The sequence below is a fragment of the Heloderma suspectum genome, chromosome 7 (assembly GCF_057233095.1).
Source record: "Heloderma suspectum isolate Gila_16-S chromosome 7, 16-S_ref, whole genome shotgun sequence".
In the NCBI taxonomy this organism is placed as follows: domain Eukaryota; kingdom Metazoa; phylum Chordata; class Lepidosauria; order Squamata; family Helodermatidae; genus Heloderma; species Heloderma suspectum.
Genome location: NC_139464.1, coordinates 117,875,087 through 117,895,681, shown reverse-complemented (window position 1 = coordinate 117,895,681; position 20,595 = coordinate 117,875,087). Strand labels below are relative to the sequence as shown.

Sequence of the window (20,595 nt, the reverse complement as noted above, 5' to 3'; positions counted from 1 at the left end):
CCCCACCACCTCGCGAAAGCCCCATGAAATGGAGCCTACCTGGCTGCGGCTCCGGTGGCTCCGGTAGCATCGGCAGCTCCAGCTGCTGCCGGGCTGTGGCTACAAATGGCAGCGGCTACGACGGCCACCATTTGCATCCCTGGCAAGCTGTGATAGGCTACATAAGTATCTACGTAGCCTATCATGGCTCAGGGCAGGGATGCAAATGGCGTAGCCGCCATTTGCATCTGTGTCTTTAGCCGTGATAGGCTACGTATATATTTACGTAGCCTATCACGGCAAAAGACAGGGGTGCAAATGGCGTAGCGGCCACCATTTGCGCCCCTGTCTTTTGCCATGATAGGCTACGTAAATATATACGTAGCCTATCGTGGCAATAGGAAGGAATGCAAATGGCGGCCGCCGTAGCTGCTGCCATTTGCGTCTGTGTCTTTAGCCGTGATAGGCTACATATATATTTACGTAGCTTTTCACAGCTAAAAACACGGACGCAAATGGCGGCAGCTACAGTGGCTGCCATTTGTGTCCCTGGGCAGCCCAGAGGCCGGATGTCCGGCTGCAGGCGGCCCTGGCCGGTGGCTTTGCAGAGTTGCCGCCGAGTGGAGCTGGCCGAGGAGGATTCTGTGGGGAGGGACGGAGAGCCTCCCCCCTACCGTGGATTGCCCGGCGCAGAGCCAGGTAAGAGTTTCGTACATCTCTACCCCTGAAGTAGGGATGTACGAAATGTACTTACCCTCCTGATCTGGGGCATCCGCGGTGGTGGGGAGGCGCTCTGTCCCTCCCCCTGGAATCCTCCCCCACCGGCTCTGCGGCGGCTCTGCAGAGCCACCAGCCGGGGCCACCCACAGCCGGATTCGGGCCGCTGCCAGGCTGTTGTGGCCACAAATGGCGCAAATGGCGTAGCTACGTTTGATATTACGTAGCCTATCAAAAGGCAGCCACGCAAATGGCAGCTGCTATGACGGCCGCCATTTGCGGCTGCAGCAGCCCAGCAGCAGCCAGAAGAGGAGCCGGAGCCGCTGCTGCCGCCACATCCACTGCCATGTAGGCTCCACCTGGGGGGATTCCGCGGGGTGTCAGGGAGGATTGCCCTGTTCCACCACGGACTCCAGGGGGCCAGATTCTAAAGAATCCGGCATCGCTGAAGTCCGTGGCAGAATTCTCCAACATCCCTACCCTGAAGGTGGCAGTCTCAAAAGGAGGGGCTCTCCTGAAGAACTTAAGATCTGGGCAGCCTCGTATGGGAGAAGGAGGCCTTTCGGATCAAAGCGACCATTGATCACATATGAAGGAAAACTTCCCTTAGTCTTTTCCCATTCTGCTGGGAACCATGTTCTGCTTTGTTAGAAAAGGCAATACAAGAAATGACATGAAAGCATTTAGCATAGATCTCATCTGCTGCCCCTTTGCCGATTGTTGGAGTTCTGTGGTCTTGGGACCCCTTCCCAAATAATACCTGTGTCTGAAGACTGGACAGTACTAAGCCTTTTATCAGTTGGCAGTATGTGAAATAAAAGCAAAGTATCAGAAACTGGTGGCAGATTTTTTTTTTAATTAATGAAACAGTACTTTAAAAGGTTTGCTCAGATTATAAGGGATGTATTTCTTCTTTAAAAAAACAACTTTCTATACAAACCTACCTTGGTTATTATGATGCACTTTATAGAACAGAATGTTGACCTTCATGATTGCTGGGAAAATGTAATATTTATTGTTTCCAGGGGATTTAAAATGAAACTCCAAGTATTTGGGGGAGCTGGTAGTTTGTTTGTTTTTTTAACATTTTAGCTTACAATACAATGGAAAACAGAAATTTGTGAATTCTAATCAAGGCTTATTCATAGGTTGTGATATCTGGCTGATGCCAGAGGGTAACCACACCTTGAAACCTTTTAAAATTGTATTATTTCATGAAGTTCTGCTGGGCTATATCAAAGGTCCATCCATAGTTTACAAGATTTTCAGACCGTGGCCCATTCCAGATATTTTCGAAGTGTTTAAAAGAACCATGCATTGACAGTCTTCCCTTTCCCTTATCTTTATGTTTTCTTATTTTTAGGGAACACAGCAGTCTGGAAAAATAGCACAGGAGTGAATGCACAAACTAAATAACTACAGAGCTGTGCATGTTTTGTACATTTCACTCTAAGGCCTGAGCATACCAAAACCAATTTATGACTTTTATGCTATTCTAGGCCAATAGAAAAGCTGGTCTGAATTAAGACTACTGATTCAAGCAAACTGGGCACAATGCAGCCAGAGTTAAAACACTTTTAACTAATTGTCCATTCATTTCAATTGACGAGTTAAGCATGTGCTTAACGTTTCTCTCACTAAGAGACATGCAAATTAAAATGCTTCAATTTCACTGGATTATAGCTATTGTTTTAGGGATCTGCTCCTATGTTATTCAGTGGAGGAAGAGGGGGAAAGTAAAAGACTTACTGCTTTTTCTCTCAGTGTTTCCACATGATCAGGCTTTGGCAATGATATTGGCGGAGCCGGGATTTCTTCTTTTTGGGATTTCTGCTCTTTGGAGATGGTTTTTGGAATACCCATCACTGGAGCCTCCTTTTTAAACTTTTCTGGCTTCCTTGTTTCTGGAAGCACTTTGGCTTCTAGCTTTTTGTCAGTAAATTGTTCTTTTATTGGTTTATGTTTGGTCTCAGAAATTGTGGGTAACTCCCGGGAGAGTGGAAACTTGGTGTCATCTTCGAATATTCTTGCCAATTGTGTCTGATCACTACTTCTCTTGGAAGAAACTGAATCTATCATAGGTGCCTTTACTACTTTTTCCACCTGAATTTTCAGATCATCCTTTCGAGGCTGATCAGCAGAGGTTGCCTTCACTAATTTTGCCTGAAACAGTTTTGAGTCTTCCTCCTGAATTTGATCAGTGGATGATATTTTGGGCAGTTTTGCCTGCTGAAATTTTGGATAAACTTTCTTAATTTCACCATCTGAGAGTACTTTTGTCAATTGTTCTTGCTGGAGTTTTGGATCTTCCTTTTGAATGTCCTGTAGGATTTGATCAGCAGATGGTGTTTTTGCCAATTTCACTTGCTGGATCTTTGGATCCTCTTTCTGAATCTGATCAACTGATATTGTTTTTGCCAATTTCACCTGCTGAATCTTTGGATCCTCCCGAATCTGATCAGCAGATGGTGTTTTTGCTAATTTCACTTGCTGGATCCTTGGTTCCTCTTTCTGAATTTGATCAGCTGATATTGTTTTTACCAATTTCACCTGCTGGATCTTTGGATCTTCCTTCTGAATCTGATCAGCTGATATTGTTTTTGCCATTTTCACCTGCTGAATCTTTGGATTCTCCTTCTGAATCTGATCAGCAGATGGTGTTTTGACCAATTCTATCTCTTGAAGTTTTAGATCTTCCTTCTGAATGTAATCAGATGTTTTTGACATATCTGCCTTTGGCTTTTCCTTTCGAATGTCTTCCGAGATCTTATCAGCAGATGGCATCATGGTCAGTTTTTGCTCTCCCTTTGGAATTCGATCAGAAGATGTTGTTGCTATCTTTTCTTGCTGAGGCTTTGAAACGTCCTTATGAATGCTCTCCTGGATTTTATCAGCAGAAACTGCCTTTGCTAACTTGACCTGCTGAAGCTTTGGATCTTCCTTCTGAATTTCTGGACCTCTTTTTGTTTTTTCGAGTGGCTGAGCAGGTCTTGCTGAAGTCTTTTGCTGGTGAGGTAACTCAGCAGGTTTAGCCTGGCTTGGAGGAGCAGTTGATAGTTTGGGTGATGGTTTTGAAAGTACCGGAGGTGTCACTTTGTCCATATCCCCAAGCTGTCCCGATAGTGCTCTCTGTGTCTGGCAATTTAAGCACAGCCATTCTTGTACCTATAGTAAGACAAATAGCATTACATTACTAAAGTACACATGTTATGTTAATACAGCAATATTTATACTTATGGTCATAAACAGCTTCCTGATTTTACGAAATTCTCCAATTTGTTTCGCTCTGACACTAAATACACATACGTGGGACAGTATCCTGGCAATCACTGTTAGCAGTGTAAATTGGGAATCTCTGCTAATTAAACAGCTGTAGTTGATTAATTATCTGGATTGGAATAGGTAGAGTAATTGTAAATATATCTGAATTGCAAAAACCTCACTATAGCGACCTTTTCCAAAGCAATGTGCTTTTGAAATGCAGCATGAAGTAACTTATGATCCTAATAAAGAAAAGCTACCACTCATCATTCGGGAAAGCCATGTTTATTATTTTCTTTTTTGTTGCTGATTGTAGCAAAACACAAAAGTCAAAAGGCTGTAAATGGTAAATTAGATGACACTGTGATCCTCCAGCTTAGTTTCTGTGTCTAAAGAGCGCTTTTGGTGGTGGTGGGGGGGGTTTAGAGCAGGGAAAATGTGATATTATGTGTAAAAATGAAAGAAAACACCTTTTCACTTGTGCATTTGCACTATTCTGCTATACCACAGTGCCACCTAGAGGTTATGTAGTGGGAAAGCATGAAAGGAAACACTCTTCGAGGAGTGCTCCAATCTTAATTCTGCAATGAAACTGAAAGCAAATACAGCACATTGATAGCCTCATGTAGAAAAGCCCTAGGACTCTTCTGCATTTCAGGTGAGCATTACCTACATTAATAGAGAACCTGATTGAACATCTCTGCATCTATTCCTAATGAGTACTCCCCCACCACCCAGAGGCTTGAATGTTTTTTTTTTTCCCTTGCCCAAGGTTTTTTTTTTAATAATGTAAGTTAAAATCCACTGGCATATATGAGAGCATTAAGTGAAAACCACCAGTCACATTCTTAATAACCATCTCATCAGCTCAAAAGAAAGCTCTCTAGATTTGAGAGGGGCCTGGGCAAGATGGCCTCCTGGGGGCCTTCGCTCACTCCCCCCACCTCCTGCTCACCAGGAAAGTGGTGGCTAGGAAGAAAATGAATGGGTCTCTTTCTCTTTCTTTTTTTCAAAGCTTTTTACCAAGGCTGTCTCCCAGGGAAATGAAGATGGTGGGCATGACTGGAGCTTCGCTGCAGCTGCCCAGTACATCCAAGAAGCTCTGTAAAATGTTTTTTGGGGGGGAAGGGACGCATTTGTTCAGTTCCCGCCACCTAGTGGTATTTTATTCTTTTAAATATTTGTCTTGTATTTTATGTTGTTAATTGGTCATGTGGAATTTTAGTCTTCTGTTTGTAATCCACCCTGAGAATGTTGGTTATTGGGTGGATTAAAATATGATCATCATAATCAACAACAATAATAAATAGCTGAATCCCTTTGCCCTGTTTACCAGGTGGCAGTGGCAGCAGGCAACAGAGCTGAGGCACTCTGGGGAAATGAAGATGGCGGGCGTGGCTGGAGCTTTGTTCTGCAGCACACTCAACCTCTGTAAAAGTTTTTATTCTTAAGGAAATAGGAGATGTTACAGTGACTGTGAAGTGTTTGTGAGCCTGTGAATTATAGGGCCCCAGGCTTTTGCCCCGTAGCCCAGCCCTAACGGAACCACTGCTCCTGAAGCAAGACATAACTGCCTTACAACATTAGGCACACACTCCGTCATTTCTAGGTGACATCTCACATACGGGCTCATACCCTGCTAGGGTCCTTTCACTTGCATACATTTAGATTTCAAAAAGTACCAATGACAGTACCAATGTGTTCTCCCCATCCCTCCAGACATTTTTGCAACAGTATCCTAACTTAGCCATTGCTGTGAGTTTGGCCTGGAAAATAATTATTTTCCCCCCAACTGAGAGACAGGCTAAATTTCTGCATAGAAGCGCCGTCTGTCAGGAGGTTACTTAAGTACAGATCAGAAGCCTCAGCTCTTCAGTAATCCCAACCAGTGGAACACCATTTCAGAGCTCTTTTTTATAGCACTTGTTTTCAGTAAAGTGCACATGCAAGGTATTTCTACTTAGATAGGCCTCTGTTGTCCAGTTTATATAGCAGGTGATTCAGTACAGAAAGAACGGTGAAATTACTTTTTCAACACGTGTGGGTTTTCAAAAAGTGCCCTGTTAATGCATGTTACGTTGTAAGAACTATGTGCTCATTTGAAGTCTGTAAAGTAAAATAACCCCCCCATAAACCTTATTATGTCATCAGCCTCTAGGCTCTTGGTTCCCTGTCAGAACAGTTATCTGTAACATCAAGTTTAGTACCGTGAAGTCATACGTCTCAGCTTTAGCCTTGTCTTTTCCTCAGTTAACCTCATGCCCTGAATGCAAGCTTCTCCCTGCGGCTATCTTTTCAGTGTGCCTGCCAACCCACATTTATTAGGACTCAAGAAATGGACATCATATTGCTCCAATGGCATTACAATTTAATTTTTTCTGCTTCCTTAGGGACATGCTTCAGGATATCCTGCACTGAGCTTAGCTTTGGTGTTAAAGTTACATAAGTACTAGAAGATACCCAGAAGCCAGTATCTGATTATTTCAGATTAATATGCAGTATTAAGATGCTGAACTGCAGACCAGAAGGTCGGCAGGACAGCAGTTCGAGACCCGAGTGCTGCGTGACGGAGTGAGCTCCCGTCTTCAGTCCCAGCTTCTGCCAACCTAGCAGTTCGAAAGCAAGAAATTGCAAGTAGATAAATAGGTACTGCTTCGGCGGGAAAGGTAACAACGTTCTGTGCACCTCGGTGTTCAGTCATGCCGGCCACATGACCACGGAAGCGTCTTCGGACAGCGCTGGCTCTTCGGCTTAGAAATGGAGATGAGCACCACACCCTAGAGTCGGGCACGACTGGTTGGGGACACCTTTACCTTTACTTTTTTTATTTCCATCTTGGCTTCCCTGCCTAGCCTCAATGATTTCCTTGGCCTGGAGGAGCAGAAGGGATCCTGAGAGAAGTGGTAACTTGGGTTGGGGGATGAGAAGTCCATTAAAGGAAAGATGAAGTTAAGTGATGTGAGCTTGTGATATTTCTTGGCCATTTGACTCTGGTATGCCAATCTCATATACTTGTATGCCAGTCTCATATACTCCCATTTCCAACAACCCCTACATACTGATGAAAACTAAGGTACCATGTAGCACACACCTAACAGTTCACATGTTGTAGCTGAAGAGGTTAATATACCAGATATCGTCTACATCACTCTTGACACAAAAACAGAAGATTTCGCTCTGTGAAGTACACTGATATTTCTCACTAAGAATGCTGAAGGCACAGTTTAGAAATGAAGTATGATGGGAAAAAAAATGAAAATATGGTTAGTTAAGTTCTAAAAAAAATCACCATTGAGGACTGTGATCAGTTTTCGAGTGACAGAATCACTATGAAAAACCAGTATTTTGCAAGGTTTTCACTGGCAACAAATTTAAACATCTTGCCTTTGGCCCATTTTATGATCAGATTCTTGCAAGTGATCTTGTCAGCTCTGGTGATAAATTATGCTCTAGAATTAGTTTCTTCCATTGCTGTGTGGAGCTGTTTGTTCCAGAACACATTTTGTGCTGCATTGTCCCTCTGCATTATTACTTTTCTATCTGAAAAGGATTAACATTTTAAAATAATAGCTTCAATGAAAGTAAACCTACTTCAGCTCTCAAAATTACAGCATACCATGGGAAATATCTGGAGGAAACCTGTCCTCTGCAGGAACTTTTCTGTTTCACAAGAGTATTTATTAACTTTAAAATTTCCTTTTCAAAACCTGGGGGCCAGGTTGGAATATTTTCCAGTTCTGGAAACTGGCAAATGGCTCTCTCTAAGGTATTATAAATGTCCCTGATAGCCATGATAGTGCGGTCACTGAACTTGAGCCGGACATCCTCGAGAGTGAAGTCAAGTGGGCCTTAGAAAGCATTAGTAACAACAAAGCTAGCGGAGATGACAGTATTCCAGCTGAGCTATTTAAAATCCTAAAAGATGATGCTGTTAAAGTGCTGCATTCAATATGCCAACAAATTTGGAACACTCAGCAATGGCCGCAAGACTGGAAAAGGTCAGTTTACATTCCAATTCCAAAGAAGGGCAACGCCAAAGAGTGTTCAAACTACCGCACAATTGCGCTCATTTCACATGCCAGCAAGGTGATGCTCAAAATCCTACAAGCTAGGCTTCAGCAGTATGCGAACCGAGAACTACCGGAAGTACAAGCTGGGTTTCAAAGAGGCAGAGGAACTAGAGATCAAATCGCCAACATTCGCTGCATCATGGAGAAAGCAAGAGAATTCCAGAAAAAAGTCTGTTTCTGCTTCATTGACTACGCTAAAGCCTTTGATTGTGTGGATCACAACAAACTGTGGCAAATTCTTAAAGTGATGGGAGTACCAGACCACCTTACCTGTCTCCTGAGAAACCTGTACGAGGGTCAAGAAGCAACAGTAAGAACCAGACATGGAACAACCGAGTGGTTCAAAATTGGGAAAGGAGTACGACAAGGCTGCATATTGTCACCCTGCTTATTTAACTTATATGCAGAGTACATCATGAGAAATGCCGGGTTGGATGAATCAGAGGTCGGAATTAAGATTGCCGGGAGAATTATCAACAACCTCCGATATGCAGACGATACCACCCTAATGGCAGAAAGTGAAGAGGAACTAAAGAGCCTCTTGTTGAGGGTGAAAGAGGAGAGTGCAAAAGCTGGTTTGAAATTCAACATTAAAAAAACTAAGATCATGGCATCTGGCCCTATCACTTCCTGGCATATAGAAGGGGAAGGAATGGAAGCAGTGACAGATTTTACTTTCTTGGGCTCCAAGATCACCGCAGATGGTGACTGTAGCCATGAAATTAAAAGACGCTTGCTCCTTGGGAGGAAAGCTATGGCCAACCTAGACAGCATAGTAAGAAGCAGAGACATCACCTTGCCGACAAAGGTCCGTCTAATCAAAGCTATGGTTTTCCCAGTAGTAATGTATGGCTGTGAGAGCTGGACTATAAGGAAGGCTGAGCGCCGAAGAATTGATGCTTTCGAACTGTGGTGCTGGAGAAGACTCTTACGAGTCCCCTGGACTGCAAGGAGGTCAAATCAGTCCATCCTAAAGGAAATCAACCCTGAGTGCTCATTGGAAGGACAGATACTGAAGCTGAAGCTCAAATATTTTGGCCACCTAATGCGAAGAGAAAACTCTCTGGAAAAGACCCTGATGCTGGGAAAGACTGAAGGCAAAAGGAGAAGGGGACGGCAGAGGATGAGATGGCTAGATAGCATCACCGATGCAATGAATATGAACTTGAGCACGCTCCGGGAGAGTGAGCAGGACAGGAAGGCCTGGCGTGCTATGGTCCATGGGGTCATGAAGAGTCAGACACGACTGAACGACTGAACAACAACAAAGGTATTATATGGGAAAACATTTTGATAAACTGTAAAATGTCCTCCCATTGAGATTCTGTAATATGAGAGTCAAATGTAGATTATATCTTTTTCAATCTAGCTCAAGGACCACATTTTTGTATGTTTTTTTTCTCTGTGAAAGCCTGCTCCAGATCTGCTCATAATCTGTGCCAGTTTGAACTTTGGATATTGTGGAGGGAGTTAAAATATTTCCCCAAACTGGTCCTGGTTCATCTCGTTCACTGCTGCCGCCTATTTCAAGGTCCCGGTAGTGGCGGCACTCTGCAACATCTTGTTCGCTGGCTGGAGTTATTCCCCCCGCCCCCACTCCGGGATTCCCAAAGTGAGAGCAGAAGCATTTCCTTCACTCTGATTGGCTTCAGGGCAATGCTACATCATCACGTATCATTGTCCCGAAGCCGATCATAGTGAAGGAAATGCTTCTGCTCTCACACTGGCAATCCTGGAAAACAACAACAACAAAAGGGAACCACCAGCTGCCAAGAAGCAGAGGAGAGCTGTTGGCACGAATGTTCATTGCTGGCTCTTTCCCTTTTGACTCTCCCCCAATAGATGGAATCCCACCCCCGCAACTTTACGGCCTGCAAATGCAAGCTATCAATTTGTGCCCGCTGGTAATCCGTCTTTCTCGCTTTAAGCAATCTCTTATAATACCCATGCTCTTGAATCAGTTCTTCTGTTTCAGGAGATGTGCCACACATTTTCACTTCTGTTGTCCTTTTAATAAGCTGGCATTTTGCCTCTTTACATTTCTGATCAAATCACCCCTTTGGATATTGATGACTACCAATGCAATCCTTATTTGAACTAGGTATGGCTGTAACAAAACTATCACTATGCATAGTTATGATGTCAGAGCTCAGTAACACTTCTGAGGCGCAATCTTGCATATTCAGTGCGGTACTGGTGGAAGTTGTTTAGGGTTAGCTTAACAGGTAAATGGTAACTGTCTGATCTGTCATCCACAAAAAATAGTACTGTGAAGACCCATATGGTATGAGACAGCAAAACAGTCTTGCCCAGCGTGTTGCCCTCCAGACGTTTTGGGCTGCAACACCCAGCATGGGCAATAGACAGGGATGATGGGGGTTGTAGTCCAAAATACCTGGAGGACACCACATTGTGGAAGGCTGATACAGTCAATTGCTTCCCATGCTTCAATGTAAAATGGCTCTATGTTTCATCAAATTCACTAGGGTTGCAAATATCTGAATTAAAATTATAAACCAATTTTAAAAGTTTTTTGCCCTGGCTGGTTAACTAGTTTGTGCCTAAATGTTCTGTGTTTTTATAAATCATAATCTGTTGGATCTTTGCCTAACAGGTCTCAAATGACCTCATTGTTGGGCCATATATGTGTATTAAAAATACCCAACAAGACCATAAAAGATCTGGATTCTTAGAATAAATGATCTCTAAAACCTTATCTAACTCTTCCAAAATGTAAAGTGAAAAATCCTTTGCCCGTTTGGGTGGGATATATACATGTATGCAATAAATGTGTGACCCCAAGGACCATGATAAATCTAGAACAAAAAAGCCCTCGACAATTAGACTGAGAAAAAGCCAAACACGAAACAAATATTTAGGTCAACTGAAACTAAAGTAGGCCAATGTGTCTCTCAGTCAGCTCCTTTTGTCCTTGGAGGCTGACTGTCCAAATGTGCCAAATCTTTTAAGGGAAATGCTCCCTTGGGTATAAATTCTAGGAATTTATTTATACCCCTTTCCCATTTTTCCCTGAGCAGCTTTACAGCACATAGAAACAAAGCAGAATCAATACAAAATACAACAATATCAAAACATAAAGCAAAAATAAAATGCAGCATAAACCCATTTCAATGGAGACTAAAAATGTTTAAAGGCTCAGAAAACTAAAACTAAAAGTTTTTACTTGGCATCGGAATGATAGCAGAATCAGCCCCATGAAAATGGGGCTGCCACAATGGAGAAAGCCCTCTCTCTGATTGCTACCTGCCTCACCTCAGATGGTGGGGATTCTCAGAGAACTTCTGAAGATCTTAACATACGGGTGGGCTGATGTAGAGGCAGGTTTGCCCTAGTGTCAAACTATATAAGGCTTTGAAGGTAAACATCAGAATTTTCAGTTGTGCACTGGCAAAATATGATCCCAATTCCCTATCCCAGATAGCAGATCCAATCTGGTTTCAGACCAGGTTTTGGACAGAAACAGCCTTGGTTGCCCTGGTGGATGACATTGTGGGTGAGGGGATGGGTCCCTGCTGCCCTTAAGGGGGCAGTGGTATGACCACTCCTGAAGAAAAAAAAGACCTGGACCCAGAGGTGTATAATCACTACCACCTAGTGGCAAATGCACCCTTTTTGGGTGAGGTAGTGGTGATTCAGCTACAGGTGTTCTTGGAGGATACTGATTATCTAGACATATTCCAGTCTGATGGGATGGAATCAGCCTTGGTCATGCAGATGGATGACCTTATTTGGAAAGGGACAGAGGGAGTATGATTCTGTTACTCTTACTTGATCTCTCAGCAGCTTTTGATACCATCGGTCATGGTATCCTCCTGGGTTGATTCTGAGGACTTAGGGCTACTGTTTTACACTGGTTCCACTCCTACCTACAGGTCATCCCAAACTTGCTGTGGGGTGTCTCAAGGTACAATGCTATTTAAAATATTTATTAAGCCGCTGGGTGCAGTCATTAGGGGGTTTGGGGTGAGGTGCCATCAGTATGCTGATGACACTCCATTCCATTTCTCCATTACATCTGAATCAGGGGGGCTAGGCATGACCTAGAGTGGTACTTGAACGCAGTAGTGGGCTGGATGAGGGCTAATAAGCTGAATCTGAATCCTGATAAGATGGAGGCACTGTGGGTGAGTGGGTCCTATGTCTGGGAATTAGGGGTATTACCAACTCTGATGGGGGTGCACTCCACCTGAAGGAACAAGTTTACATTTCAGGTTGCTCCTGGATCCATCCCTGTCACTGGAGGGCCACATGATCTCCAGGGCTGCAAAGAAGACTTACTTCACTGCCCCCATCATATCCTTGAGTAGCTGCCTAGGAAAGCTATTCTGGGTTGGAGATTATAAACAACTACCTCGGCAAATTTGCCACAGTAGATGTTCATAATCCCCATATCACGTGGAATAGCCTACTATGCAATGGAGGCAGTGAAGTAAGCTTTCTTTGCAGCCCTCACCACCACATAGTCGGCATGTTTATGCATTCTAACTCCAGATTATGCATTCTAACTCCACTCTTATACACTCCAGTCAGCTTCTGATACCATTGACCATTGTATCCTTCTGGACTGACTATCCAGGGTAGGCTTGGGAACCACACTTTTATGGTGATTTCAATCCTTCAATCTCAATAAGGGAAAAGGACTGTGAGCCCAGGTGGGTCACAGGCCTGAGGTTCAACACCCTTGCATTACAACCTGACCTTGCAGACACCTCTTCAGAGGAAGAGGGTTGGAATTCTGAAGAAACCCCACTCCCACAGAAGACCTGGAAGATCCTGGAGCAGACCAAAGGCATTCTGAGGAGCTCAGTCACAGGGGTACTTCACCGGGGGGGAGGGGGTCCAAGCCTTCAACCCATCCTGTGCCTGCCTTGATCCCTGGCTCTCTTCCCTCATCCCTCAGGTCACCAGAGGAAATGTGGTAGCATACCTGGCGAGAAACTCAGAATCGCAAGAGGAGCACATCTTTGGCTGTGCAAAGGCTCTATTGCCAGGACTCCACTCAGAGGTGGGTGGGGGAAAGCTATTCAGGAGAAAAGGTTTCCTTGGGAGGAGGGAAAAGACCCAGAAATGAGCCAGCATAGGGCCTGGACGAGGAGGAATTGGAAGTGTGTATTCAAAGCCTCCAGTCTCCTCTGCTGCTTTGCTGAGTTAACAGTTCCCTGAGTCCACCTGTCTGACTCCTTGCTCTGTCTTTCACACTAGGTACGGGTCATGGGCAGTGGTGGCCAGGAATGCTCTTTACCAGGTTAGGCTGGTATGCCAACTTTGACCCTATCTGGAAAGAATGGCTCTTGCTTCAGTTATCCATGCTCTGATGACATCCAAGCTAGATTATTGTAAAGCACTCTGTGCAGGGCTGCCTTTAAAGATGGTTTCCAAAATACAATTTGAACAAAATATGGTTGCTTGAGGTAGGTGCTAAGTGGTTGGATCATGGATATCTATATTGTACCAGCTGCACCGGCTGTCAGTGTGTTTCTGGGCTCAAATTAAAGGCTAGCATTGTCCTTTAAACCCCTGAACAGATTGGGTCCAGGTTACTTGGCCATCTTCACCGATACCTAGCTGTCTACACTCTGAGACCAACACTGGAGGACCTGCTTGTGTGCCTGCCTGTCAAAGAAATTAGGCCGGGCCCAATCTAAATGGGTGTTTTAGTGCAGAATGAGAGTACATCAGGGTTGTTTGTGGCACATGACGTTGCCACCACTCAGCAGCGACCCTGCAGCTTCCCCCTGGGAATGGCACATTTTTGGAAAGTCGCTTTACTGCAACTTCCCCCCTTAAATGTGGCTCCTGTGCAGTTCTGCTGCAGTGTGCCCCATTCTCCCGAATTAAATATTGCATGCTAGGCATGCTTAGGGGTGTGTTTGAGACCTGGCTGTGACTTGGTCAAGTGCTTGGTCAAGTGCACCAATACGTATGGTGCTTTCTCCTGCAGCTGCCTTCTCAGCTATTTATTTTTACTGTGTGCTACTTCGCAGTAGTGCTATTTTGCAATAGCGCTGTTTCACTCTCTCACTACTTTGCAGTGGTGTGCTTTTGATATAGGGCATTTCTCTGCTGTTTATTTTTACTTTGCCCTGTGCAGCACGCTGCTTCCTATCAATGTAACCATTCTAGAAGCGGAGTGCACTTATGAAGGCAAATGGTGGATGTGAGGGGACAGGTGTGGGGTAAACCACAGGGACATAATTCATCTCTTCCATTAAACATCCCTGAGCAGGGGAGCATGGCTTCTCCCATTCTCCAAGCAGCATCTACGCAGTTGATGATGTTCAGTTCTACTGGTGGGACTTCGCCCACCAACCCTGAGGGGAGGGAGTTTCAAGAGCAGTTTGACCTGTGAAAGTGGGTTTTTAGGTAGTATATACTCTGCTTTTCTTGCTTCATGTGCTGCTGATGGGCCAAAACAATTTCATGAAAATCTTGATATAACCAGAAAGTGCTTCTCATACCGTTTACATGTAGATTGGGCCCTGGTGGGCATGTCAGATAAGGCCTTCTCTGAAGTGGCTTCCTGCTTATAGATCTCTGTTCTAACTGATCAGGGCTCCCCAACCTCTTTGGGTCTGTGGGCACATCTGGAATTTTGAGAAAGTCTCACAAAAGGCAGCTTATAAATGTTTTAAATAAATAAGAAAAAAACACCCTCTTTGCTGTTAAATCAGTGCAGGGCAGACTACCTCAGAATAAATGAATAGAGCATTGAAAGAAAAACAGAACCTTTTGCAAAGTCTAATAACGGTCATAATCCTGGATGTGAAGATAGACATATCACAATTACAGAAGAGTAATTCAAGTAGATCCATTGAAATTAATTTGACCGAAGTTTGTCATGACTAACTTAAGTGCTATTGCTTTCAATGGGTCTACTCCAAGAATGGCTAAACCTGAATCCAACCCATCATTTCTCTACACTTGATGACTAGCACTGAATTATGAATTGACTCCACTGGAAAGCCTTGCTTTTGCAGTGCTATGAAGATTTTGTGGCTTAGATATGTGATGGCCTGTTTACACATGCAAGTCATACTTGATGCTGCAGTTATGCATACATGAACCGGCCAATAATTTTTGCTGTTTGGGGATTTTATGTGGGCTGTTCACATTTTAGGGTTTAGAAATACAGCTACAGTAGTGCAGGTATTAAAAAACCATGTATACCACTGTACCAGTTGTGAAGGCACACAGTGTATTACTTCTTATCTTGAAACACACAGAAACAGGAGCCCTGATCCCTTTCAAAATACTGCTTCTGGGTACTTCAAAGAGATTATAGCAGGAAATAATGAATGTCTATGTCCTTGACAACTGACTTGCTCTCTGTGCAGTCTATACTCTTGTATTTGTATCTGAGTGTGAAAGCTGTATGAAAAGCCATCTGTATTAATGCGACTGGGGTTGCAATCCTATACACATTTACCTAATGGAAGTCCCACTGCACTCAGCAGGGCTTACTTCTGAGTAAACACACTGGGAATGAATGGTAAATTACCCAGAATGCTTTAGACATACATTCTGCCTATGGCGTTTCGACTGTGATGGCTCAAATTGATACTGTTGCTGCCGTCTTCCTAATCTCAGGGTAGCTTCATACACTGGGGCATTATGTGAATGAAACAAACAGTCATTTTGAGGGCTTTAAGAAATTAATCTGTAGTTTAATTCATTTTCAGTTTCGTACATTTTACAACACTCGCAACACATCGAGGGAGAAAAAAGGAAAGAAGCGGGAAGGAAGGGTGGAGATGCACAACTGCGGTCCAAATGTTTAAAATAATGTTCTGAAACTGAAATCAGAAATACCCTTTTGAGTGAGCAAAGGGATTAAATAAAAGTTAAAGCTATGATTCATGCACGTTCACGTGATCCAGCATAAAACCAAAGTTTAACTGCCAAATTTTGTGAGTTATGGCTAGAGTTTTCCTTTGTAATCTGTTACTATTGCGAATGGGCCAGGATCTGACCCAGTATTAACAAATCAAAAATATGAAGGCACTTTCAGCATGAACATCAGGCATTTGGGTCTCAGGGTGATGTTCACATGGTCTAATCTGATGTTCACATGGTCTAACATACCTGTTCTCTGAAAAGATCTATCATAAACAGCACAAAGGGCATTGCGTGTATGTCCTTTCAGGACAGGAAGAAAATAATCTCAGTAATCATGTTTTGTACATATTTGACAGCAACGTGGTCACATGACCTGTTGTTGCTATGACATTACTTTTCCCAGGTTCTTTAAGCAGGCTTCCAATTAGATTAGATGACTGAAACAATTAGCACTTACTTATATTCGTGACAAATGAACATGCCAGGCAGGGTGAATTAAGTGGCAGTATATGTCCTCCTATTCAGATTATTCTTGCCTTGAACTGGTAGTTCTTGTCTTGTCTAACTCTCTTATTTAACCCACAGAGGATGAGGGAACCCAGGGTTGCATTTATTTGAGGAGTAATAAAGATGATTTTCAATTATCGTTTATCCCAGCTGGAAATATTACACCGTATCTCAACAATTATCCTAATCTACATCTTTCAACCAGCCGCTTGCTCTTTTGCACACATTTAATATTAGCAATATGGTTTTTATTGGAATATTCCTTGCCCTCTACTCCCATTTAACCCTCCTTTGGTCTTCCACATCATGTGGTCGCTGTCTCACTCTTTGTGACTATACTACGTTCAGTAAGCACGCCCAAACAAACTCACATAGGTAAAGGACTGCTGCTAGTGGATTAAAGCTGCTGGAGCCTAACTCCAGGGCAAGCTGCAAGCATCATTGGGGAGACCTGGTTCCTGAGCTTCAGCCTCTGTGGACTGTCTGAAGTGGGAAACGGATATACAAGTCATCTGCTCCTGCAGCCTGTGTAGGCCAGACACAGTCAACCAGACACTGGTAAGCTGAGCATCAGAGAGCTGTGTCTGAGAGCTACTGGAGGCGGAGTCCAGAGTCGGCAATAGATCCAAAGGAGATCCACCAGAGTTGTTCCATGAATAGAAAGTCACCTTCCATCTGTGGAAGTGAGTCAGGTCAAGTGGAGGCTCCCACTCTGCTTACTTGATGCCCCTTCCCCCTGCAGCCCCAAGCGCCCCTTCCCGCAGTGTTTCAGAGGGGTCCCTAAACCTCTGGAGCAGATTTTGAGGGGCAAAGGGGAGAAGGAGAATCGGTAAAAATCGACTCCCTCCCCCCTCCTCGCGCGTGAGCATCCACTTTATTTCATTCATTCATTCACACATTTATTTCATCTGTAGCCTGCTTTTCTGCCAAAGAATGGCATTCAAGGTGGCTAACAACAACAACAAAAAAACTGCATTAAAACAAAATCTTAATTAAAACATAGCAGAAAACCAAATAAATTAAAAACACAGTTAAAACACCTCGACGAAATATGCAGCAGCAGCCATTAAAAACAAAAAACAAACCTTCAGCACCAGATGAACAGCAGACCCAAGGCCTGCCTGAATAAAAAGCCTTTGCCTGCTGGCTGAAAGACAACAGAGAGGCAGCCAATCTCATCTCCCTTGTCAGGGAGTTCCAGAGACTGGGAGCAGCAACTGAAAAGGCCCTCTCTGGCATCCCCGCCAAATGTGCCTCTGAATGTGCCTCTTTCTGTCTTGAAAGATGGGCCTTCCCCGAAGATCTTAATACCTGGGCAGGCTCGAATGGAAGAAGGCAATAGGTTGTTCCCAAGCTGTATAGGGCTTTATAGGTCATAACCATCACTTTGAATTGTGCCCAGAAACATACCGGCAGCCAGTGAAGCTGTTGTAACAAGAAAGTCACGTGCTCCCTGTAACCAGGCCCAGTCAACAGTCTGGCCGCTGCATTCTGGACCAGCTGAATTTTCTGAACAGTTTTCAAAGGCAGTCGCATGTTGCCACATTTACTGTGGCAACTCGGGATCCAACCGACAGACTATGCCTCAAAGGAAAACTATTATGAAATAAGCCATTGATTCGGAATGGTTTTAACACAGGAGCTCCTATGCAATGGAGGTGCACGAGAAACCAAAAGTACATGTAAGCTTTCTACCCTGTTCATCAGTACCAAAATAAATAATAAGTAATAGGAGAGGGTGAACCCAAGCAAATCTCCAAAATCATTACAGCTCTAGGATTTTCACCAGTCTTCTCATTTTGTGAAGTTTTACCAAACGTTTAGGATGGTCTCTAAAGCAACAGAACTGGTTTAAAAGAATTGGGCATGGAGTTTGAATTATTAATTCAAAACTCCAAGTCAGCCAATTTACCCAGTGACTTGTTGGGTGAGGCAATTCCATATCCTGAAAAATTAACAGGAACAGCCATTAAAGGAAGATAGATTTGACCTTGATCTTTAAGAAGCCACTAAAATGGCACTACTCAGTCTTGGCAAAATGCAGTGTTTAAATGCTCTACTGGTAACAAGTTTGCTGAAAGAAATGAGAGTGAAAGAAAGAAAGATAGACTGTTATATCTATTTGCTGCAATAAGCAATTTGTTTTATATAACTTGTCAGCAGTAACTATAGTAACGAAATAATTTAAGGAAAGTACACTTCTGCAGCATTGCCTAATCTGTTGTTAAAGCTTTCTCTCTCCGATCAGATGAACCTTCTAAAGGATAAACCCCTTGGAAGTTCCATTCTCCCCCACTTTTTTGGACAGAGTTTAGGCATGCCATTTCAATTAACAACCAGTTTATCCTGGCTAGTGGCCTTGTGAGCCAGTTCACCAGGATGGGACTTGGGGGCATGGTATTTTAGTGGCTCTGGTCCTTCCTGGAGGGCCAATTTCAGAAGGTAGTGCTTGGGGACTCCATAGCCATTAGGCTATGTGTCCTGCAGGGGTCTACCTTGTCCCTCATGTCCACCCTAGTTAACATCTACACAAAACCTCTGGGGAAGGACATTCAAGGTTTGGGGGTCTGAGGTCACCAATATGTGGATAACACCTAACTCTATCTCCCATTTCCATTTCATTTCATGGAGATCGTGGAGATTCTGAACTGTTGTCTGGAGGAAGCAATGGATGTGAATGTGGGTAAATGGACTTTAATCCAGAAAAGGCAGAGGTGCTCATGGAAGGGGCCTACAAGGCCATTGAGTCCAACCCCCTGCTCAGTGCAGGAATCTACGCCAGAGCATCCCTGACAGATGGCTGTCCAGCCTCGTCCTGAATGCCTCCAGCGTAGGAGAGCATGCTACCTCCCTAGGTCATTAGTTCCATTGTTGTATTGCTCTAACAGTCAGGATTTTTTCCTGATGTTCAGCTGGAATCTGGCTTCCTGTAACTTAAGCCCATTATTCCATGTCCTGCACTCTGGGATGATCGAGAAGAGATCCTGGCCTTCCTCTCTGTGAAAACCTTTCATGTACTTGAAGAGCGCTATCCTATCTCCCCTCAGTCTTCTCTTCTCAAGGCGAAACATGCCCTGTTCTTTCAGTCTCTCTTCATAGGGCTTTGTTTCCAGTCCCCTGATCATCCTTGTTGCCCTCCTCTCAACCCTCTCCAGTTTGTCTGCATCCTTCTTCAAGTGTGGTGCCCAGAACTGGACACAGTACTCCAGATGAGGCCTAACCAATGCTGAGTAGAGGGGAAGTAGTACTTCACGTGGTTTGGAAGCTATGTTTCTATTAATGCAGACCAAAAGAGCATTTGCCTTTTTTGCAGCCACATCACATTGTTGGCTCATACTCAGCTTGTGATCTGCAACAATTCCAAGATCCTTCTCGCTTGTAGTGTTGTTGAGCCACATATCCCGCATCTTGTAACTGTGCATTTGCTTTCTTTTTCCTAGGTGCAGAACTTGGCATTTGTCCTTATTAAATTTCATTCTGTTCTTCTGTATGTCCTAGCATCCCACCCCCCTGGGGGTGGGGAGACTCATTTGACACACAGGAAAACTGAGGCAGCAGGCAACTGAAGTCAATGATGAGTATGGGTTATATAATCACAGGGTTTAACAGAATGCTTTTTAAAAACAGCAAATACAAGACAGGAGGACTTTAGCCAGAAATATATGTTCTAAGGCATTATTTTGCACCACCAAAAGAAGGGAAAGGGTAAAAACAGACTGAGAAGCATTGAATAGCATCACAAAATGGAGGCCAATTAATTACTTAAGGCAAGTATAATGGAAGACAACAAAGGCCCCAATTTTAAACCAGTTCAGACTAGCCCACCCCCACCTCAATTTAACCAGAATAGCAACACAGAGAAAGCAATTTCTAGCAGAGGCCACATAATGATTCCCTACCTGCCCAGTCATTGGGGGGGTGGGGGGGGGAGGAGATGGTGTAAACAAAATGGGAACAAAGATTTTTGTTGCATTTTATAACCCAGCACCACCACCTATGAATTTCTCCAGACAGCCAAAACAGAGACTGGAAAGATTTTTAGATGAAGAACATACCAGTATAAATATAAAAAAATAAACAGTGATGGCCTGGTCTGGTCTCCTTTCTCTTCCTCCCCTCCTTTCTACACATGAAGAAGGGTAGAGTGGAAATAAAGCAGATACTGTGCCTCAGAGACTCCACCCATTCCATTCAACTGGGCTTG

At 43.8% G+C, this 20,595-nt stretch overlaps 1 protein-coding gene across 2 annotated transcripts in view; it reads right to left on the bottom strand.

Annotated features, from left to right (window-relative positions):
- The window catches only part of PCLO (piccolo presynaptic cytomatrix protein), a 424,050-nt gene that overhangs the window by 217,432 nt on the left and 186,023 nt on the right, over positions 1–20,595 (bottom strand). Inside the window, exons 4-5 of one of the 2 annotated variants that reach the window (XM_084811197.1) lie at positions 3,247–3,861; positions 2,446–3,123 (exon numbers count right to left, since the gene is read on the bottom strand). In XM_084811197.1, coding sequence (XP_084667323.1) covers positions 2,446–3,123; positions 3,247–3,861 — 1,293 coding nt within the window. Of the gene's footprint in view, positions 1–2,445; positions 3,862–20,595 lie in introns of both variants that reach the window. The other variant, XM_084811198.1, reaches the window with a different exon arrangement.